At 43.6% G+C, this 19,561-nt stretch overlaps 1 protein-coding gene across 5 annotated transcripts in view; it reads left to right on the top strand.

The window, feature by feature from the left end:
- The window catches only part of LOC145361755 (transcriptional enhancer factor TEF-1-like), a 57,574-nt gene that overhangs the window by 31,426 nt on the left and 6,587 nt on the right, over nt 1–19,561 (top strand). For 4 of the 5 annotated variants that reach the window (XM_080217697.1, XM_080217696.1, XM_080217695.1 and 1 more), the window contains 3 exons: nt 9,215–9,346; nt 12,782–12,846; nt 19,184–19,248. In XM_080217697.1, coding sequence (XP_080073823.1) covers nt 9,215–9,346; nt 12,782–12,846; nt 19,184–19,248 — 262 coding nt within the window. The remainder of the gene's footprint in view (nt 1–9,214; nt 9,347–12,781; nt 12,847–19,183; nt 19,249–19,561) is intronic. The other variant, XM_080217698.1, reaches the window with a different exon arrangement.

The following is a 19,561-nucleotide window of genomic DNA, read 5'->3' on the forward strand; positions in this document are numbered from 1 at the left end:
CCAGAGATTCACCACCCTTTCAGTGAAGAAGTTCCTCCTCAACTCCGTTCTAAACCACCCCCCCCTTTATCTTGAGGCTGTGCCCCCTAGTCCTACTATCCTTTCTGAGCGGGAAGAGTCTCTCCACCTCTATCCTATCCATCCCATTCATCATCTTATACATCTCAATGAGATCTCCCCTCATTCTTCTAAACTCTAACGAGTACAAGCCTAATTTATTCAGCCGCTCCTCATAGCTCAATCCCCTCAACTCCGGCATCAGCCTAGTAAACCTCCTCTGCACTCCCTCCAAGGCCAAAATATCCTTGCGTAAGTACAGCGACCAAAACTGCACACAGTACTCCAGCTGCGGCCTCACCAATGCCCTATACAGCCGCAGCTAGACCTCCCTACTTTTATATTCAATCCCCCTCGCTATGAAGGCCAGCATCCCATTCGCCTTCCTGACCACCTGCTGCACCTGCAAGCTGGGTTTTTGCGACTCATGCACAAGGACCCCGAGGTCCCTCTGCACCATCGCCTGCTGCAGTTTTTCTCCACGTAAGTAATAATCCTTCCTACCATTATTCCTACCAAAGTGGACCACCTCGCACTTGCCAACATTAAATTCCATTTGCCATTTCCTGGCCCATTCGCCCAGCCTATCTAGATCCTTCTGTAGACTCTCCACACCCTCCGTACGATTTGCCGTTCCACCAATCTTGGTGTCATCAGCAAATTTCGACACCCTACACTCGGTTCCCTCCTCCAGATCATCTATATAAATGGTAAATAGCTGAGGCCCCAGCACCGACCCCTGGGGCACTCCACTAGTCACCATCCGCCAATCCGAATAGCACCCATTGACCCCCACTCTCTGCCTCCTATTTGACAACCAATCCTCTATCCACGCTAACACCCTACCCCCAACTCCATGCCCCCTGACCTTCTGCAATAACCTCTTGTGAGGTACCTGGTCAAACGCCTTCTGAAAATCAAGAAAGACCACATCTACCGGCTCTCCTCTATCCACCGCCCTAGACACATCCTCATAGAACTCCAGTAAATTCGTCAGACACGACTTCCCTTTAACGAAACCGTGCTGCGTCTGCTCTATCAAGCAATTCCTCTCAAGATGCCTCGCTATTTCCTCCTTGATGACGGATTCTAACATTTTACCTACAACAGACATTAAACTAGCCGGCCTATAATTCCCTGCCTTTTGCCTGGCGCCCTTCTTAAACAACGGCGTAACATTAGCCGTTTTCCAATCTTCCGGCACTTCCCCGGAATCCAGCGACGTCTGGAAAATAACCACCAAGGCGTCTACTATCACCTCCGCCATTTCTTTCAGAACCCTCGGATGCATTCCATCCGGTCCTGGCGACTTGTCCACAATCAGCCCCTCCAGTCTGTCGAGCACCACCTCTCTAGTAACAGTAATGTCATTGAGACCCTCCAGTCCTACCACCTTTCCATCTCTAACACCCAGCAAATTATTCACGTCCTCCTCCGTGAAGACAGAAACAAAAAGGTTATTCAAGACCTCAGCCATATCCCCACCCCCTACCACTAAGTCCCCCTTCTCATCCTCTAAGGGACCAACGTTCACCCTAGCCAGCCTCTTCCTTTTTATATATTTATAAAAACTCTTGCTATCCTTTTTTATATTAAGCGCTAGCCCAGCTTCATAGTTTCTCCTACCTTTCTTTATCAACTTCTTTGTCAATCTTTGTTGACATTTAAACCTCTCCCAATCCTCTTCTCGCCCACTACTCTTAGCTACTCTAAACGCCTCCGCTTTTAATTTAACACTTTCCTTCACCTCCCTCGTTATCCACGGCTTATTACCTCTCCTCCTACGGTCCTTTTTGACCATCGGAATAAATTTCTGCTGAGCACCAAGAAAGATCTCCTTAAAGATCCTCCACTGCTCCTCAGCAGACCTACCTTCCAACGTGCTCCCCCAGTCCACATTCGCCAATTCTTCTCTCATCCTACCGTACTCCCCTCTGTTCAAACAAAGGACATGCGTCCAGGAGCCCACTTTCTCCTCCTCCATCTGCACCAGAAACTCCACCATACAATGATCACTCTCCCCAAGAGGATCCTTCACCGCAAGGTCCTTAATTCTACCCGCCTCATTACATAACACCAGATCCAAGATAGCTCGCTCCCTCGTCAGCTCCAACACACACTGTTCCAGGAAACTATCCCGGCAGCATTCCAAGAACTCCTCCTCGAGCCCACCGCATCCAACATGGGTTGACCAATCTATATGTAGATTGAAATCCCCCATAACTACGGTCGTCCCATTCCTGCACGCCGCACTTATTTGCGCATTAACAGCCCGCCCCACCTCCAGATCATTATTACATATAAAGGCACACACAGTTTACAGAATAATGATTAGAATGCGAGTCTTTACAGCTAATCAAGTCTTAAAGGTGCAGATAATGTGAGTGGAGATTAAGCATAGGTTAAAGAGATGTGTATGGTCTCCAGACAGGACTGTAAGTGAGACGTTGCAAGCCCAGGCAAGTCATGGGGGTTACATATAGTGTGACGTGAACCCAGGATGCTCTGTTTATGATCAGAACTCCCACTCACCTGATGAAGGGGCAAACCCCGAAAGCTTGTGGCATTTACTACCAAATAAGCCTGTTGGACTTTAACCTGGTGTTGTGAGACTTCGTAACATGGCAGCAGCAGAATTTCACAGAATGCTTACATTGCAGAAGGAAGCCACTCAGCCCATCAAACCTGCACTGACACACTGATAAAATGTTCTACTACAGATATCTGAAAAAGAAATATTCAAGAGTAGGGGTTAAATGAAGTGAGCTATGTGAAAGCAAATGACGCACACCATTTTTATAAATGTATTATTTATGGGATATTTTTGGCTGGGATAGCACTTTATTCCCATCCCTAATTTCCCTTGAACTGAATGTCTCACTCGGCCATTTCAGAGTCAGCCACATTGCTGTGGCTCTGGAGCTACACGTAGGCCAGACCAGGTAAGGACGGCAGATTTCCTTCCCTAAAAGAAGTTAGTGAACCAGATGGTTTTTTATAAATGTGGTAATTTCATGGTCACCATTACCGAGACTGGCTTTCAAAGAACAAAGAAAAGTACAGCACAGGAACTGGCCCTTCGGCAAGCCCGTGCTGATCATAATGCCTTAACTTAGTTGAAAAAAACCTACTACCTTTACTCGGTCCATATCCATCTATTCCCTCCCTATCCATGTAGGAATATTCTCAATATTAAACTCTACCTGCAGTTTATATATTAGCGATTGTAGCAACGTGAGAGAGAATGGGACATGAGGAAAACTTTTGCTGGATCCACTTCAGCCACTGGCCAGGTGTCGGCAATGACTGTTCCAAAGAGAGTGAACACGATCTCCTCCATTTGCGATGAAGATGTGAAGCCAGACCCATCCCCCACCAGTTAGACCCAGCTGGTTCCAGTGCCACCTTGTCCTAGAATCATAGAATCCTACAGTGCAGAAGGAGCCCATTCAGCCCATCGAGTCTGCACCAAACACAATTCCACCCAGGTCCTACCCCATAACCCCTTGCATTTACCCTAGCTAGTCCTCCCAACACTAAGGGGTAATTTAGCATGGCCAACCCACCCAACCCCCACATATTTGAACTGTGGGAGGAAACTGGAGGACCCAGAGGAAACCCATGCAGACATGGGGAGAATGTGCAAACTCCACAGACAGTGACCCAAGCTGGCAATCGAGCCCAGATCCCTGGCGCTGTGAGGCAGCAGTGCTAACCTTTGTGCCACAATGTTGCCCCACAGGAAGTATGTAACTTTCTGTAGGAAGCTTGTCCTACAGGAAGAGAATTAATTATATGCTGCAATTGTTTGGGGGGGGGGGGGGGGGGTTGAGCCAGTCACTTGCAGAGTGTGCCAGTTGTGAGATGTGAGCGTGAAGCTTGTAGCAATGCTCAGTGTATGCAGCTATGAGCTGTGATTGGCAGAGTTTATTGGCCAATGTCAAGGCTCCTAGTGCAGCTGATGGCTTATTTGCAGATCATTCACAACCCCTGACCCCATATGTGAGGTCATGAACAGCTTGCAGCATTGTATCCTGGGAATTGGAGTCTCTGGACTGAGCAGAGTAAGGGGAAAGGCATCAACTCAGCAGGGTATGCAAGGAAATACTAACGTTCAATGCTGGACTGTAACTTTCAATCTCACCAATGCAAGGAAACCCTCAGTCTCTGACAATGAAGTGATATCACAGCCTTCATATGAACATACGAAATGGAGGAAGCGGGTTGATGGGTTTTTGATAAGAGAGGGGATTAAGGGTTATGGGGAGAGGGCGGGAATGTGGAACTGAGCCACGACAGATCAGCCATGATCTTATTGAATGGCGGGGCAGGCTCGAAGGGCTAGATGGCCTACTCCTGCTCCTATTTCTTATGTTCTTATGTTCTTATTCAGCCCCTTGTGCCTGCTCTGTTATTCAGTAAGATCATGGCTGATCATTTTGTGTTTTGAGTTCCACATTCACATTCCCATCTACCCCAGTAATCTTAGATTCACCTGCCTAACAAGAACCAATCTACCTCTGCCTTAAAAACATTCAGTGACCGCTCCCCCGCCCCCATTCCTTCTGATGCAGAGAGTTCCAAAGTCGCACAATCCCTCTGAGAGAAAAAAATTCTCCTCATCTTTGTTCTGAAAAGGCAAGCCCAAATTTTAAACCAGCTGCCCCTACTTCTCACCCACTGGAGGAAACAGCTTTTCCACACCTACTTTGTCAAGTATGCTCAACATCTTTATTACTTCAATCAGGTCACCTCTAACTCTTCAACGCTCGGGTGGAAACAAGCCCGGTCTTTCCAACCTTTTCTCATAAGAAAGATGGCATGATCACACAGTGGTTGGCATGGTGGCACAGTGGTTAACACTGCTGCCTCACAGCGCCAGGGACCGGGTTCAATTCTGGCCTTGGATGACTCTGTTTGGAATTTGCATATGCCCCCGTGTCTGTGTGGGTTTCCTCCTGGTGGTCCAGTTTCCTCCTACACTCCAAAGATAAGCAGATTAGGTTGACTGGCTGTTCTAAATTGCCCCTTAGTGTCAGGGAGATTAGCAGGGTAAACATGTGCGATTACAGAGATAGGGCCTTTGTGGGATTGTTGTCAGTGCAGTTCAGTGGGTCGAATGGCCTCTTTCTGCACTCTAAGGATTCTATGAAGACTCATTCCAGGTATCAATCTAGTAAATCGCTGAAACACCTCCAACACCATTACATCCTTCCTTTAAATAAGGAGACCAAAACTGCACACAGTGTTCAAAATGTGGTTTCACCAATTCCCAGTGTGACTTGCTTTAATAAAGGTAGCATTCCATTAGCCACCTTATCCAGAGCAAGGAACATTGTTAAAGGTATCCCTCAATCTGATTACTAGATTATCCCTGAAGAGATTAATGTACAGAAAAGGCTTTATTGTACAGTCCTCGTGCTGACGGAGGAGACATTCTTGTGCTGAGGAAGAAAACTGAAAAAAAACTTGCTCTGAAACTTGAGTTTCTGCTCCTCATTCCTCCACCGCCTGTGTTTTGAGCGTGTCTGTAATTAATTAGACAAACTGGGGGTAGGATTCTCCAATCTTATTAGCTCTGCTCCTGCTGCCAGCGTGGAGAATGGAGAATTTGGTGCTAAGGCAAAACTCCATTCACTGCAGTGAGACTGGAGAATCCCAGTTGCAGGTGAGGTTGGAGGTTTCTGGTGTCTCTTCAGCCACCTACCTTACAGTCCTTTAAACAGGACCAACCTGGTGTAACTAAAGGTGATTTCATTCCTTTAAACTGGATTACAAGTTTTTAGGTGAAGTATGAGAAAATATTTCCTCCGTTAGTAAATGCTTTTAAAACGTGAATAATCATTTTATTTTGTTTTGAATGGACTGCCCATTTGGTGGTGGCAATAGCTGACAATCCCAGGCTCTCAATGTGGTGAGCTCCTGGGGGCAAAGCGCTTGTTTGGTTGCCTTGTGCTGATATTTCTACCTTTCCTGCGAGCACACTGCCAAGGCTTCCCCAGTGTCTGATTGCCATCCTTCTGAACTTTGAGAAAATGATCTGGAAATCACTAAAAGACGGTCTGACTTTAAATTTTCCTAATTTCTTTCAGTCTGCTGATTGGGAGACATTTCATTTCTCCGGTTCTCAATGAGTTTCTATCAGCCAAACAATTTGAGCCTTGATCCCACTTTCCTCCCTGGATTTGGTGAATTATTCCCACTGTAATTGCTGGCACGGGGGGAGGACTCGCTGGCGGGGGGAGGAGGGCTTGCTGGCGCGGGAGGGATGGGCTCGCTGGTGCAGGGGGAGGGGTCACTGGCACAGGAGGAAGAGCCGCTGGCACAGGGCGAAGGAGCCAGTGGCTAGGGGAGAAAGTCGTTGGTGCAGGGTGACATGTAGTAACTGTTCCTGATTGCTGACTCTGCCTCCTGCTATTGCTTCCATGTTTAAGACGAGCAATAGTGAATCTCTCTATATTCTACATTCAATATAAATATCAACTGCTTAAGATTTCCAGATCGATGCAGCTCTCATTTGCTGAATTAGTATCAATGTCGGAGTGGTGTCTGTCCCCATCTAGTGATAGCTATTAAACCAGTTTCACTTCTGTGTACCTTTGTGAAATATTTAGGAAATAGCTAGGAGATATCACGAGTTGTAACAGACTCAGATGAAGCAATGATTCTGTAATGATCATAAAGGTGAATCACCTGAACCTCTCAATCATCCTGAATGCATCAACAGTCCTCCCATCTCTTGTGTGTATTACAGCATTTCCAGGCTATTAAGGTCCTTCATAGCCTGGAAATGCTGTAATATACACAAGAGATGGGAGGACTGTTGATGCAGTTAATCTTGATAAACTAAGATTATTTTAAGGACAAATCAGGCTCAACTATGACACCAATTATGTCATAGTTAACTTGTTCTTTTGAAACTTACTGGTAAAGAATGGACGATTGGCTCAGTATTGGAGGTTTGGAAAGCCATAAGGAAGAGAAGATGTAAAGTTGCCCTACTTGCTGCTCTCATTCCCAACAGAGTCCTTCAAGCTGTGCTTTCTGGCTGTGTGAATGCTCTGATCCATCCTACTGTGTTGGATATATGGCATTAATTGCAAGGGGCTCTTGATTTGGGTGTAGCTGGAAAGGATGGCCACCATTAGAATCCTTTAAACCATCAGAACCTTGTTCCTGAATGCTTTGTCATTTGAAATACTCCTCAATGCCAAGATTGCAAAGAAGAACAATGAATGATTCATTCCCTCCTGACTTAATTGGTCCTTTCTATTTAAGGTTGAAGTACTGAAGCCATGGTATCAGTGTAAAGCAATTTGGAAAGTTCCATATTTGGTGTTTCAGAGATTTGGGTGATGATTGTTGATGTTTCCTTAAGAAATCATTCTGCATTCCTTTCATTATATTCTCAATACTCCACTGTGTACGATTACATTATCTCTTCATAATAAAAATAAAACACTGCAGATGCTGGAAACCTGAAATAAAAACAGGAAATGTTGAAAACACAACAGGTCTGGCAGAATCTGTGCAGTGGACAGTTTTTAGAATGAAATATTTCTCCATATTTCATGTTTTATTCTGTTGAAGCTAATGGCCTCTGTTTGGGATTGTTGTCCTTCAAATTAATCCATCCATTTCTGACAAGTGCTCTTTTTATGAGGAAGGTAAAACTAAACGAACAGCCTGACAACACTAAAAAAGGGTGAGAGTTTTGAGTATGATTTTGTTTTGATAGTTAGATGTCCAGATGTGTGCGCTAGCTACGCTGTTTAAATGGAATGCTGTAACCCTGCGACAGGGTCACATGGACATTTATGAGTTTACGAGCTGTGTTTGAGGACTATGTTACCAAGTTTAATTAATATATAAATTCACAGTCAGATCCTAGCTATTTCACAGTATTGTACTTGATGTTTTGTGCAGATGCTGTGGATTTCCAGGATATTTTCTTCCCCTTTTTAGAATCCCTGCACAATTAAACAGCACAGTTGCAGCCAAGTCTGTATATCAGTATCTCAGTGCCGCCGTTACTGATCCTGAGAGTAGGAGTAGCTACCATAGCTGGATACAAATTCCTCCCGTTACCTGGTATACTGCAGTGAACATTTCCTTTAGAATGGGCTAGAATGGAGCCATACTGTGAATGGGCAACCGTTTAATAATCTCTATTATTGGGCAGAGAATTCTCATCCAAGTGACTAAATTTAAAGTAAAGTTTATTTATTAGTCACAAGTAGGCTTATATTAACACTGCAATGCAGTTACTGTGAAATTCCCCTAGCCGCCGCACTTGGGTGCCTTTTCAGGTCAACGCACATAACCAGCATGTCTTTTAGAATTTGGGAGGAAACTGGAGCACCTGGAGGAAACGGGGAGAACATGCAGACTCCGCACAGACCCAAGCCAGCAATTGAACCCAGGTCCTTGCCACTCTGAGGCAGCAGTGCAAACCAATGTGCCACCATGCCATCCCGATTAAATTTATTACAAACGGTTAATATAATGAGGCAAACCTGGGACAAACTGGTCAGCTAATTAGTATTATCATTATTTGCTTGCTTACTGATTATTGTTGGAGAGCATCTTTTAACAGCTCAATTGCTCCTGAACAGAAGATGATGGAAGTTTTTAGCAATGACCTCTGTCTTTATATGTTTCAGTCTCACACATTCCCACTCCCTATTCCTCCTTTGGTTGTTTATACTGTTGCTGTGCACACTTTCTTTCTTGTCTCCTTTTTCTACCCACCTTTTCCTTTCTCTCCTCTTTCCTTTTAGTTTTAGCACTCTCTCTCTCTGTCTCTCTCAGTGCACTCTCACTCCTGGTATTATTTTCTGTAATATTATCTGGTATCTGTTTTTGTTCTCAATGTTGTTTCCTTCTTCTATCAATAGTTCTGTGATCAGAGCTACTCTGAACCCTCCTTCCAGGTTCCAAAAACATCATCCCATCTGTTATTCCTCCTCCACATACTCACTTTGAAACCAAATTTAGGTCTACTAAACATGATCTTACCAAGAACCTGGCCTCCAAAGTGCCAGAAAGTCTTACAGGGCCACTAACAAATGTTGCTGGCGTTTCATGTGCAGTTGGCAACGATAAGACAATCTGGTAATAATTTGTTGTTCTGACACCCTTTTCTCTTATCTATAAGGATCAGTCAGCAAAGGACAAAGCCCTTGCCAGTATGGCGGCCATGTCATCAGCACAGATCGTCTCGGCCACTGCTATTCAAAACAAACTGGGCATGTCAAATATGTCTCGCCCTTTTCCCGTAACAACAGGGGTAGGTAATGATTTTTTTTGCTTTGTCAGTGTGAGATAGGACACTGTGCAACCTGTTGTCGCTGGGATACAGCTTGCTGTCCTCAGTATAAAAGAGCTGCAGTATTTCATGATGAGATTTTTGAAAGTGTACTTTTTTCCCTCATTAAGCTACAGGAGTTCTCACCTCCTTCTATGTTTCAACAATTATTCCAACACTCCCCAATGGGGAAGGTGAATCGGACATGGTTAACAGAAGAAGTTATAAATTGCATTAGATCAAGGGGCGAGGTTTATGTTACAAGAAAAAGTGGTAAAGCCCGAGGGTTGGGAGCAATTTAGAACCCAGCAAAGAAAGATCTAAGAACTGATAAAGAAAAGGAAAAGAGGAAATGAATATAAACTAGCAGGAAACATAAATGCAAGCTGTGTAAAGTTCCTCAGGAATATGAGAAGGAAAAGACTAGCTGGGACAAACACAGGCTCATTACTGGTGGAGACAGGAGAATTTATAGTGGAGAATAATGTTGGATTCCTCCAACAAAAAACAGAAAGCCAACCTTGTGTATATTTAACAGCCCTACTCTTACCGCTATTTCTAATTTTTACATCGGACCTTTCGCTGAGCAATGATGGTTAAGATGGCTAATGTTCTGTCTGGAAATGATGCCCAGTGATCTTCACAACAAAAGAATTCTCTCTTCAGTTTCGGAAAAGGTCTAGTGAGGTTTGACAAAGGAGCTTCTTATAGACCTCTATTGTATAGGTGAATATCAAAAGGAGATAAACAAATTTCATTTGCACTTGATAAGCCAACCTTGCTAGTGGAGTCTGCAGGTCTGTACAGACAATTGCTTTGCAAACGCCTCAAGATGAATAACACCCCATCAATCCATTATGGCTGAGACATTATCAGTCGTGAAAGTGAAGCCAAATTCCAGATGCTGGATAAAGATCCTTTATTGGTATTACGATGGAAAAGAATGTCACATGACCCAAGATTCTGGCCTTTTGAGCAAGTAAGCATGCAGGCGGTGAAGAAGGTAAATGTTATGCTGGCCGTCATTGCAAGAGAATTTGAATACATGAGGAGGAATGTCTTACGGCAGTTATACAGGACCTTGGTCAGACCAGACTTGGAATATTGTGTACAGTTTTGTCACTTTATCCAAGGCGGAGCATGCTTGCCATTGAGAGTGCAACTGCGATTCACCAGACTAATCCCGAGGATGAACTAAAAACAGAAAATGCTGGAAAATCTCAGCAGGTCTGACAGCATCTGTGGGGAGAGAATAGAGCCAACGTTTCGAGTTTAAGTGACCCTTTGTCAGAGCTCTGATGAAGGGTCATCTAGACTCAAAATGTTGGCTCTATTCTCTCCCCGCAGATGCTGTCAGATCTGCTGAGATTTTCCAGCATTTTCTGTTTTGGTTTCACATTCCAGCATCTGCAGTATTTTACTCTTAATCCCTAGGATGGCAGAATTGTTTTTCAGGTTGGGACAACTGGGCTTTACTCTCCAGAGTTTCAAAGAAAGAGAAGTGACCTCATTGAAACTTACAGCATTCTTACAGGCTTTGACAGGGCAGATATGGATAGGAAGTTTCCCCTGGCTGGTGAGTCTAGAACTAGGAGACACGATGTCAGCATAAAGGGTAGGCTATTTGAGACTGAGATGAGGAGGAATTTCTTCACCCAGAGGATGGTGAATCTTTGGAATCATTGGAACGATCAAGACAGAAATTGATAGACTTCTGGAGATGAATGTCATCAGGGGATATGGGGATAGTCCAGGTAGATGAATAGCCATGATCTAATTGAATTGTGGAGCAGGCACGATGGGCCAAATAGCCTGCTCCTGTTCCTGTGTTCCTCTCTGGATAGGGAGATATAGTGGTTTAGATGACATATGGGATAATTTCCTTTATGAACTGTATGAGCTGGGTTATGCTAAGAATTGTATAAAACACTATTTAGTCCACAGCTAGAGTACTATATACAGTTCTGGTCAGCACATTACAGGAAGGTGTGATCAAACTAGCATGGATACAGAAGAGATTTACACAGGATGCTGCCAGGAATGGTGAATATTAACAATACTGCCCCGTCATCTATCTCCTTCATACCCAATGGGCAGATTTTACAGCCTTGCTTGTCCCAAAACCATAAATTCTCCCTCAGTGTATCCAAAAAGGCAACTAGGGGATTTTCACAGTAACTTCATTGCAGTGTTAATGTAAGCATACTTCTGACACAAATAAATAAACTTTACAAAATGGTTCGCCCCTCGCCTGCTCTGGTTCCCATGGTGAGTGAGATTGTAAAATTCTGGCCTATGCCTTAAACTGGAAATGAAAGTTGCTAGTTGTCTCAGATCTGAAAGCACAGCCTAATGCCTACTTTCCCTGCTCACTCTTTAACCCCAATGTCCACTTGACTATAGGATTGGAACGATAAAACAGCTGGCAGCTGGATTCTGGAGGTTCCAAAACTTTATCATTTATATGTTGGTGATTAGGCTGATTGTGACACTTGGCTTTATATACTGTGTATACTGAGGTTACCTTCAGTTTTATAAAGCTTCTATCCAGGTGCCAGAGGGGTGCCAAAGGTTGGTTTAGTGACGACGGACTGTACGCAACCTCTTAGAGTCTCAATTCTTCAGTCAATAGGTAGATGATGAGTGAGGCTGATTTTGGCTAGCCTGCTTTAAGTTAAATTAAGTACAAATATAGGGTGAATTATTCATTCATCGCTTCAAAAATCTGGCTCTGTTCCAATCTTCCTGTTCATATATTTCCTGCTTCTCTGTAATAAAATTTACCAGTTGCAAGCAACTCTCATACACAACAAACTAACCTGCATGTACTTGTTAGCTACACTTTATTCACTTTGAGTTTCAAATGTTCCTGAGAATTAGGTTGGAGCTCTCGGCATGACGGGGGTTAATAAGGGACACATTTCCCTAAACCAATACCTGATTCTTTTTCAATGCTTATGTATTGCCTATGCTGACTTATCTTGAGTTTCTTTCGTAAATCAGTTTTGAATGGGAGCTGAGACTTTGTTTCCTCTGTATTGTGTTGAACAACTTTATCACAATTAGCCTTTATCAGACCTTTCCCTTCGCTAATGAACACAGTTGGATAAACCTTCAGTGCCCGACCATTGACCAATAATTACTGGGGACAGGGAAATGGAGAGTTCAATGTGTACTGAGTAACAGAGGATAGATGCGGAAAATGTGTCCAATCTCCTCATCAGAGCTTCCTGACTGTCTCCCAGGAAGCCAAAATTGGCCTATATTGTGCTTCCATTTACCACCAGACTCGAAGCTGTCCTCTCTCAATTTGATTTCAACCCAGAATTGATCCTGTTTTGGGGATAGAGTTGATATGGAGACTGAGTGACTATTTCCTTCTGTTTATATCTTTATCTGTTTGTTCTCTTTCCACAGACTCCCGAGTTCTTTCAGTTTTGGCCAGGTGCTGTAACTTCAGGAGACGCAAGCTCCTCACCAGAGTAGGTGCAGTTCTAGAGAGCAGAGAGTGGTGGAAGGGTTTCACTCACAATTCCATTACAACCGGACATGCAAAATTTTTACAAATGTAGTTCAAGGTTCAGAAAGTTTAGGTTTGTTACGTAAATCCTGACACTGGATAGAGGCTGAAATTCACTCGCTGCATTTGAACCCTTTAATGCAGGATTTCCCCCAGTTTACTCTTTGGGACTCTTGTTGAAAGGTTGATTTTGTTTTTCTTTTACCCTTCCTACTTACCTTCCTTGACTTCCACTAGGGTCCATTTCAGTTGTCAAACATGTTCTGTGACCTCCGATGGTGAACTTGGATAGGTTATCCAAGCATGGAGTGTATTGCATTCCTCACCAATATCTGCCTGTGTATTTTCTAGCAGGAGTCACTGAGTGGTAATTAGAAGAATTTTCCCTATTCTCATCCAGGAACGCTAAAATCCATCAGGAGTAACACCAATTCTGTGTCATCTGACTTCATCCCAGAACAAGGATAAAACTTGTATTGGTCAGTCTCTCATCAGGTTACTTATTGTAGTGAATTTTACCACCTGCTGATTTCGTAGAATCATCGTATTATTACAGCACAGAGGGGGTTATCTCTACAAGAGTGACTTAGTCAGTCTCATTACCCTGAGCTTTCTCAATGTCCCTGAAAATGTTATGTCTTCAGGTGTTACCCAATTCCCTTCTGATTGAACCTGTCTCGATTGAACCTGTGGTATTCTGAGATGGTGTATTCCAGATCCTAACTCACATTGCCGTTGGTTCTTTTGCCAGTCACTTTAATTTGTGTCCCCTGGTTCTCGACCCGTCTGCCAGTAGAACTAGTTTCCCATCAATATCCCCCTATCTAGTTGTCTCTAGATCTTATGACTTTGAACAGTCAAATATTATCTCAACCTTCTGTTGGGAGAACAAGGCCCAACTCCATAAATCTACCCACTTAATGAAGTTTCTCATCCCTGGAACCATTCCTGTGAATCTTTTCTCCAATACTAGAGGACTGGAGAACAGCTAATGTGGTCCCATTATTTAAGAAAGGTTATAGAGACAGATCAGTGAGTCTCATGTCTGTGGTTGGGAAACTACTAGAAAGATTGTGAAGGAGAGAATCTATCTTCATTTGGAGTGGCAAGGTTTGATCAGGGATAGTCAGCATGGTTTCGTCAGAGGGAAGTCATGCCTAACAAATTTGATTGAATATTTTGAGCATGTGACCAAGTGTGTGGATGAGGGCAGTGCGGTTCATGTAGTTTACATGGATTTCAGCAAAACCTTTGACAAAGTCCCACATGGGAGATTTATTAAGAGGGCATACAGGGTGATCTAACAAGGTGGATTCATAACTGGCTTAGCGGTAGGAGACAGAGGGTGGTGACAGACAGCTGCTTTAGTGACTGGAGTCCAGTGACTAGTGGCGTTCCACAGGGATCTGTGCTGGGCCCCCTATCGTTCGTCATTTAAATAAATGACATAGATGACTATGTTGGGGGTAGGATCAGTAAGTTTGTCGATGACACAAAGATTGGCTGAGTGGTTAACAGTGGGATTGAGTGTTTTAGGTTACAGGATGGTATAGACGAGATGGTCAAATGGGCAGATTAGTGGCAAATGGTACTTAACCCTGAAAAGTGTGAGTGATGCCACTTTGGAAGGAGTAATTTGACAAGGAAGTGTACTATGAAAGGTCTGACAATGGGAAGTTCCAAAGAACAAAGGGACCTTGGCATGTTTGTCCACGATCTCTGAAGGTGGAAAGGCAGGTTAATAAGGTGGTGAAAAAGGCACATGGCACACTTGCCTTTATTAATCGGGATATGGATTACAAAAGCAGAGAGGTCATGTTGGAGTTGTACAGAACTTTGGTGAGGGCACAGCTGGAACACTGTGTGCAGTTCTGGTCACCACATCATAGGAATGACCTGAACACACTGGAGTGGGTGCAGAGGAGATCCACCAGATACTGCCTGGGATGGAACATTTAAGTTATGAAGAGAGGTTGGATAGGCTTGGGTTGTTTTCATTGGAGCAGAGAAGACTGAGGGGTGACCTGATAAAGGTGTTCTAGATTATGAGGGGCGTGGACAGGGTGGATAGAGAGCAGCTGTTCCCCTTAATTGAAGGGTCAGTTACGAAGGAACATCATTCAGGGAGGTTTAGGGAGGATTTGAGGAAAAACCTTTTTACCCCAAGAACAATGATGGTCTGGAATGCACTGCCTGGGAGGGTGGTAGAGGCAGGATGCCCCCCATCCTTTAAAAGTATCTGGCTGAGTACTTGGCATGTCGTAACATTCAAGGCTATGGGCCGAGTGTTGGCAAGTGGGATTAGGTGGGCAGGTCAGAGCTTTTCATGCGTCAGCGTGGACTCGATGGGCCGAAGGGTCTCTTCTGCACTGTAGTATTCTGTGATCCTTCCTAAAATGCAGCACCCAGACATGGATGCAGTGCTCCAGTTAAAGCCAAGCCAATGTTTTACTAGTTTTATTATATTTGCTTCGCTGTTACAACCCTGTTTCTAAAGCTCAGGATCCTATATACCTTTTTAATCATTTTCTCAACATTTTCTGAACTAATATTCTCAATGATTTTGGCATATGTATCCAATGTCTCTTTGTCCTTGTGTCCGCTTTAGAATTGTACCCTTTAGTTTTTATTGCCTTCACTTATTTTTCCTCCCAGAATATACCAGTGTTCATTTGATTTAAACTGACATTCCCCCCATTCCACTGGCCTATCAATGTCCTCTTGCAATCTATCACTTTCCTCCTCACAGTTCACAATACACCCTCAAATATTTTTGTCATCTGCACATTTTGAAATTATGCCCTGCAAACCCACGTCTACGTTATTCATATAGATCAAAACAAGCAATGATTTTAGCTCTGGCTCCTGGAAACCCCACTCTGTACTTTCCTCCTATCCAATGAATAACCATTCAAACCACTGCTCTCTCCTTCCTACCATTCATTTTGGCCAACTTCATATCTGTGCTCCCGCTCCCTCTTCGATTCTACAGTTTGATTTTTACTGGCAAACTGGGCAGATGACATTTTACCAAATGACTTTTGGAACCTCTGTTACCTTGTCAAAACCTCAAGTAAGCTAAGAACGATCGAGAATCATGAAATGGTGATTTGCCTTCAATACATCTGAACTGTCTTTCCTTAATTAACCTACACTTGTCCAAGTGACAATTTTGAACCAAATGATCTTTTCTAAAAGCTTCCCCACCACTGATTGACACGTAGTTGCTCGATTTTATCCTAACACCCCCTTACCCCACCCCGGCCAAATTCTGTTCTCAGGCTGTTCACATCTTGTAATCAGTGCCAACAAGAACAGAGAATTTGGCACTTAGCCAAATTTTCATCTACTGCAGGGGGACTGGAGAGTCCCAGCTGCGGGCGAGGTTGGAGAATCCGGCCCTGTGTGTTTGAACAGGAGTGTAACATTTGCAATTCTCCAGTCTTCTGGCAATTCCCCTGCATCTGAGGATAGGAAGATAATAACTAGTTCCTCTGCCACTTCCACTTCCTACAGTAATCTCAGGTGCATTTGGACTGGTCCCTATCGACTTAAGGACAGCTTTTTGGTACTACCATCTTATCAGTTTTTATCCAATCCAGTATCTCAACCATTTCCTCCTTCATTATGACTGTCTTCTTTCCATATCTTCTTTCTTGCTAAAGGCAGATGCAAAGTAAACAATTAGTGCAAAATACCATGGATTCTGGAAATCTGAAATATAAACAGAAGTGCAAATAGTCAGCAGGTCTGCGGAGAGAAATAGATTAATTTTCCAAGTCAGTGACATTTAGTATTCATTCAGAACACCAGCAATGCTTCCTACTTCCAGGCACATTCTTTTCTTGGTGATGAATCATCCCTAACCCACCTTTCCCAATTCTTCTCCAAAGTCCAAAGATGTGTAGGTTAGGTGGATTGGCCATGCTAAGTTTCCCCTTAGTGTCGGGGGTTCGCTAGGGTAAATGCATGAGGTTATGGGGATAGGCCAGGGTGAGAATTTCATTGGTGCAGACTTGATGGGCCGAATGGCTGCCTTCTGCATTGTAAGGCTCTATGATTCTTTTAATATTTATGTGCCTTCAGAATACTTCTTGGATTCCATGTTATATTAGCCACTAACTCTCATAATCCCTCTTTGCCTCTTGTATTTCTTTTTCACTTCCCTTCTGAACCTTTTTCATTCAGGCTCACTTTCTCCTGTACTATCCGCCTGGCCTCTGTCATACGCTCTCTTGATCATCCAGAGAACTGGGGATTTCCAACCTCCTCTTTTTCCCTCATTGGAATGTTTGTCAGCAGCAGCGGAATCATTTCCTCATTAAAGGTTGCCCTTCATTCTGTCACAGCTTTGCCTCTGATTTTGATTCCGATTTACCTCGGACAGATCTATTCTCACTCCACTAAAACTACACAGAACAGGAACCTTTTACTTTATTGTTAATCAGAAATCTATCAACCTACACCTTAAACATACTCAATGTCCAGAATTTTCTGGCCATCCATGTCCTGCTGCTGCGGCAAGCAAGGATGGAGAATTTGGCATGAAATCCCCATTCACTGCGGTGGGACCAGAGAATCCTGCTGGTGTGAACAGCCAGAACGTACCAGCTAATAACTGAGCTTCCACACTCTTCAGGGGGAGAGAATTCCAAAGATTCACCACCCTCATCTCGGTCCTAAGTGATTTCTTCCTTATTTTGAAATTGTATCCCCTGGTTCTAGACTCCCAACCAGGAGAAACATCTTACCTACTACTACCCTGTCTATTCCCGTCGAGTATTTTTTAGGTTTTATTGAGATCACACCTCATTCTGCAAAACTCTAGGGAATACAGGCCCAGTTTGCCCAACCTCACTTCATAAGACAGTCCTGCCATACCGAGAACAAGTCTGGTGAGCCTTTGTTGCACTCCCTCTACGGCAATAATATTCTTTCTGAGGCAAGGGGACCAAAACTGCCCATACTACTCCAGGTGTGGTCTAAACAAGCTTCTATACAATTGATGCAATTTCTTATTACTCCTGTACTCAAATCTTCTTGTGATAAAGGCTAACATCTGAATGAAATATTTTTACTCTAGAATGCCCCTTATTCTTTTCTACAGCTAACCTAAACTTTTAATACTATGAAGATTATTTCCAACTGATACTTGATTCACCACATTCTCCAGAACCAGGATAATCTCTCCCCTTTGTTGGGTCAGAAACAGGAATTTTACAGTCCTGCCTGCCACGGGGAACTGTAGTGGACGAGACAAGGGCTATGAGAAGGTCTGTTGACCTTGGGCCAGCGCGGTTGGAAAATCCTGTCCATACTGTTTAATAAAATTCTCCAGAACACACTTTAGAAACTCCCTTTCCACCCCTCCCAGCTCTCCAGCCTTTACATTATTGCTATCCCAGTCTACACTGTTGCTGCTCAAGTAGTTTTTGCATTTCTTCTCTGTAATTTCCCTGAACATTTTCTCCAGTGTATCTTTCCTGGTGGTTGGTGACCTACAGCACGCACTCAGAAGTGTAAAGGTGCCTTCTCTTGTTCCTTAACACTAACCGGATAGATTCTATCCTTGATCGTTCCAGAACTCACTTCCTGTCCAGCATCGTAATAATTGCTGTCATAAGTACTGCTACCTCTCCCCTTTCTTCCTTCCCCATGTATCCAGAAATATATAGAATCATTCTGTCCTTTTAGGAGTCAAAACTTTTATTGCTAATAAGAGACTTGACTCATAAAGTCCTCAAACAGCTATTTGCACCTGTAGTTTGCCAGGCATATATTGAATAGCTTTTTACGTATATATATTATATCCTAAACTTAATGCATCTTACTCTGAACTCACCTGATACCTTTTCTGTGTCTGATTCTTGTGCATTGTTCCTTTGTGCTTCCTCTTTAAATAAATCGACTGCACAGATTTTAGATCAAGCTGCTGGGTCTCAGAGCGCAGGTTCACAAAGAACGATCTTGTGTTTGTTCTGCTTTTCACTTAGTTTCTGGTTTATCAGTGCTATGTGGGGGCCACTGACCAGAACCTCAGTCCAAAGGAGAGTCCTCTCCTGTTTGTGTTTGTTGCTGACTGACTTTGTCGGAGAAAAGTTAGCTTCAAGGGTTTGAAGTTCCAACTAAAAGTTTCAACAAAGAGCCTGAGTAAAAGTCCTCTTTTATGATGAGCTGCTGTCCAAGGAAAGAGGTTCACATGCGGTAGGAGTGACAGTTTTCACAGGAAGCTCTGCTGAGTGATGGACAGTGTTTGCTGTCATTGTTTTTCTTAATGAACATGTGCCTTTATCTTGCAGTGTGAAACCCTTCATTGAACAACCATTCACTGTTCAGCCAAGTGTCAGCCGTGCTCCAATCCTGGGTAAGAACGTTTTCCCTTTCTAGCGCGTTGAGTAGTCTTGATTTGGGGTTGGCAGTGTGTGTGGCGTTCTAGATGTACAATGTTGGGTCGATGGTGCTGTGTGGTATTCTAGATGTACAATGTTGGTATTGATGTTGGCACTGTGTGGTGTTCTAGATGTACAATGTTGGTATTGACGTTGGCACTGTGTGGTGTTCTAGATGTACAGTGTTGGGTTGATGTTGGCACTGTGTGGCGTTCTAGATGTACAATGTTGTGTTGATGGCACTGTGTGGTGACCCAGCTGGTCATGAATGTTTCCTAGATGTTTGGC

Source organism: Carcharhinus amblyrhynchos, chromosome 35 (genome assembly GCF_965287045.1).
Source record: "Carcharhinus amblyrhynchos chromosome 35, sCarAmb.v2.hapA, whole genome shotgun sequence".
NCBI lineage: Eukaryota > Metazoa > Chordata > Chondrichthyes > Carcharhiniformes > Carcharhinidae > Carcharhinus > Carcharhinus amblyrhynchos.